This window comes from Physcomitrium patens, chromosome 11 (assembly GCF_059467195.1).
Source record: "Physcomitrium patens ecotype Gransden chromosome 11, ASM5946719v1, whole genome shotgun sequence".
Taxonomy (NCBI): Eukaryota; Viridiplantae; Streptophyta; class Bryopsida; order Funariales; family Funariaceae; genus Physcomitrium; species Physcomitrium patens.
Genome location: NC_143420.1, coordinates 1407217 through 1411309, shown reverse-complemented (window position 1 = coordinate 1411309; position 4093 = coordinate 1407217). Strand labels below are relative to the sequence as shown.

At 48.4% G+C, this 4093-nt stretch overlaps 1 protein-coding gene across 1 annotated transcript; it reads right to left on the bottom strand.

The window, feature by feature from the left end:
- Positions 1–216: 216 nt before the first annotated feature.
- Positions 217–3469, bottom strand: LOC112288929 (uncharacterized). Its single transcript, XM_024533683.3, has 3 exons — positions 1952–3469; positions 1446–1811; positions 217–1317 (listed from the first exon to the last, which is right to left on the bottom strand). The coding sequence occupies exons 1-3, from the start codon at positions 2615–2617 to the stop codon at positions 661–663; spliced, it is 1689 nt and encodes a 562-aa protein (XP_024389451.1). The 5' UTR covers positions 2618–3469; the 3' UTR covers positions 217–660.
- Between the last annotated feature and the right edge of the window lie 624 nt (positions 3470–4093).

The following is a 4093-nucleotide window of genomic DNA, read 5'->3' as shown; positions in this document are numbered from 1 at the left end:
CCTCGTCGTCACTTACAGCGTCAGAAACATTACAGTTCAAAACTGCTGTGATAACGCATCTTCAGAACGAGGGATTAGGCCTCTTCATGACTGCCACTTTCATTGTCCATGAATTGCACAGTAGTGCCAACAAGAACGGACGTCGGGAACTCTGGACACTAGCATGAACTATATTAGATTCAATGACTAGTTACTGTTCACGTGTGCAAAGACCGATTTGAAGAATTTCGTCATTCAGAGGAAATTTATTGAATCTTGAATTGAATACCCATCAAAAGAATTAATCATGTGTGGGTGCAGTAGACAGAGTTAAATACCTATCATCCCTTGTATGCAGCTCAGACCTAGTATTATTTTCATTCCACCTTCAACCTACCCCGTACGGTGGAAAGATTTACAATTTTTGTCGGATTTCCTAAGAATATATTAAGACATCCTTGTGCCGTACCACGGTACTCCTTCACCTCTTCAGTGCTCAGACTCCACAGTTAGCTCGTATCTCTCATAGACATTGACCACACGTGATGGGAGGCGTGGTCAAAGTCTATGAGATTCCACGGAAAACACTTCCGACTGGAAAATTACAAGACATGGACTACTCGCTGCGCACTGGCTTTGTGAGGAACCCAGCAGAAGAAAGGAATACATTGATCATAACCTTCAGGTAAGCCGGACCATGCTTTGAAGGGAAGAATTGGTGGAAGAATCTAACTGATTTAAAATCCCCATCTCCAAACCTGCAACTGAGCCGGGATAGCTCTGATCAAAAGACATCGGTTCTCGCAGCTTGAATGAGAAACCCGACGGCTTCTGTTGCGGGGACGGAAAGAGTGACGCCGTGGACATGGGGTTGAAGTGCGAGAAGGTGGGGACCTCTGGATAATGAGAGATGCTGGGGAGGGACATCCAAGAACTGTTGGTCTCGCTGGAGAAGGGAAGGCTGCCGGAGTAGCCATGGCGGGCGCACTTGAACTGGGGCGCCTCGGGAATGTCTTTCAGCTCCGGAAGTGGGGTACTGTGAAAGGAATTTTCAGGATTAATACTCTCCTCGCGAGGTCTTTTGGTTCCACGGCCAGAAGGTGGGGAGTTGATTCCGCCGGGGCTCTGGTCAGAGTCGCTGGAGGAAGACGGTGACTGGTTGATCATCGAGCTAGCGCCTCCTGAAGTCGTCGACGAGGTCGATAGGCTGGTCTGGGCATCCTGACATGCCGGGTGAGCTTTCTTGTGCGCCACCAAGTTACATTTGAAGGCGAATTTGAGACCACACTTGCACTCAATTGGCTCACCGCACAGCTTCTCATGGTCTCGGACATCCACCTAAACCAGCCAAAGAAGGACAAATTCAGTAATCATGTTTTGGTCAAGGTAATGTACGTGATCAGTATGATGAATAGGCGAAAAAGGATATTGGCTTCGGATATGTTAGTAAAGATGAAGTTGTTTACCTCAATGTAGAATCGCTTGCCACACTTTCGGCAGCCGTGAGGCTTCTCGCCTTCGGAGTGCTTACGGCCGTAATGCCTGCGGAGCTCGTAGAGACCCACGAAAGTCTTCTTGCATTTAGGACATCGAGAAGGGATCTTCTTGTTGTGCCCAGCCTTGAGAGAGTTGCTCAGAGTGGGCAAGGGCTGTTGACCCGCTTTGAAGGTATTGTCCGTGTAATGCGTCTTGTGGTGCATCTTCATGGTTTGTGGGTTCTTGAAGGTTTTGTTACACCCTTCATGCTGACATCGGAAAGGGCGTCGGTTCTGAATCACGTCTACGGATACCACTGCCGCCTCGATAATGTCCTCTGACTCTGACTTCTCAACCTAGAGTCACATGTGCGAGGGTCTCATAAGGACAAAGTAAACATGCAGATTGTGTTGATAAACATGATATTCCAGTGAAACCCAAATGCTAGCGAGCGTAGAAACGAAACCATCTACCAAGAAATGAAAGAGGAAAATACCTTCAAAGATTGTGAGCACGTTGGTGGGATAGCTTGGGAACACTCACTGACACTACTGGACACATCGACGGTGGGCTTGAGATCCGCCGAATGATGAAAATGCAACAAGGGATTGTGCGCCGCCGCATCATTTTGATGCTGCGAGTTAGCTGCCTGCTGTTGGGACGTCAGCTGCTGGTCGAAGAAATAGTAAGAATATTGAGAAGAGCTGTGTCGCGGTGAGGCTGGCTCCGGCGCTACCATGTTTTTTAAAGTGCTGACCAATTTGGGGTGCATGACCGCCGGAGTGCTAACCAAGCTGGGGGGTGCTACATTGATCTGGCTCATGAAGTCGGAGTGGCTACCCATCAGGAGAAGGTCAGGAGAGTGGTCTTCGGATGAGCACAGCACCTCCGAACTCGAAGATTCTGGAAAATTTGGAAAATTGAAGGAGCTGATGGATGAGTACGGTGTGTATGGCGTGTCCGACCAGCTGGAGTTGCCGAAACTGAAGCCGTCTGCAAAGTTTGATAGCAGGGATTGTCCGCTAGCACTAGACAGCGTCGCAGATCCATAAGAAACTGTCCCATTGTCGTTAAGCATGAGAGTGGGGTTGGACACAGGCGCCACCTGAGAAAAGAGGCCAGTGTCGCTGTAAAGAGACAGAGATTGAGCTGCCACGGCCATTATAGAGGTGCTATTTTTCTAAATGTTTCAATTAAAATCTCGCAGAGCGAGATCTCCACACAGGACTGAAGGGAAATCGTTCACCTCCAGAGAAGGGGAGATCTACCAAAGAATATTGCTACAAGGCAGACTCAGAATTTGCAAAAAATGTTGAGACTCTTAGTTTCAAAGTACTTGAGTTCAATTGTTTTTCTAATCATCTAGATGGTCTTCAACATTGTCTATATCTTTCTTTTTCGGCCATTGGTGGCAGAAAACACCGAGGCTTTCCTACATGAGTAGAAGCCAGCACAAGTTCCACGGAATCTAGCCAAGGTCCACAGTGACACGAAGAACGTGACTAGAATCACATTCAACTAATAGCGTCGAAGAAAGCTACTATATTGCAATTCCAGCTATTGCTGCTTGTGTCATCAACTTGTCGAGAGTTGGAATAGCGAAAACTGAGCACCACGCAGTACTGCAACATAGTACAAATGACTTATGATAACCTTACAGTTTCTGCCTACCCGAGCACAACTTGGAGACTACCAAGTGTGCAACCTCACAATCAGCTTCACTGACGGGGTTCGGGTGAGCTAATGGTACAATGCAGCTGTTGCACTCAGGTTCTATCAGACCCTCAGCGGCGCACACTCCACTCAGCACCTCTACCGTGTGTTTGACCCACTCAAATAAGCACTGGAGTATGTGTGTGTAAGTGAGTGAGTAAGTGTATCTGTGTCTGTAGATCTAATTACGCTTCTGTTTCAAGCAACGTCTGCTCTTTTGTACTCTACTAACCGCTAGACGAGACTCAATCTGTCTGGATCCCGGCGTGAGGTACAGATCAACCACTGGATGTCAAGCAAAAAGTTCAGAGCAGGGTTTTTTCTGACACCCCTGAGCCTGGTTTTATCTTCGTCCACGTCCAGAATCCTGCACAACGGTGCTAAACCGCATAACCAAGTCGATTCTCCAGCGATGGGTCGATCCGGCTCGCAAGGTTTTCGCGAGTAGCAGCCCTGCCCTCCCCCCCCCCCCCCCCCCCCCACATTCCGTGTTCGCCGCGCCTTTGCCAACCTCTTCGCTTTGACAACAAACAGCTCCTCGATACCCGGGCTCGTCGTTACTCCACTCCCGGGCATCTCCCCAGTCCCGTCCACCCCTGGTCCCGGTTTTCCGTGTTCGACGATCGGGCAGACGTGGGATACTGTGGCTTGGTGGGAACGTGACCGTGCGCAGCGCTGGAACGCGTCACCTCGTGTATCTCTTCACCAACCTCTTCAACTGTGAACACTGGGGGAGGTTCTGTCGGGAACTCGAAATTTAGTCAGATTTTCACTTAAAATCTCCTATTTGTTCATCACACTAGCACTGCTATCCAATTCCCCTTGCCCACGCACTGCTTCTGTTGTTTCTTTTCTTTTCCTTTTTTCTTTTTTAGAAATGCATGGGGGTTACTCCTATTCTTATTAAAGTAAAAAACTATAATAG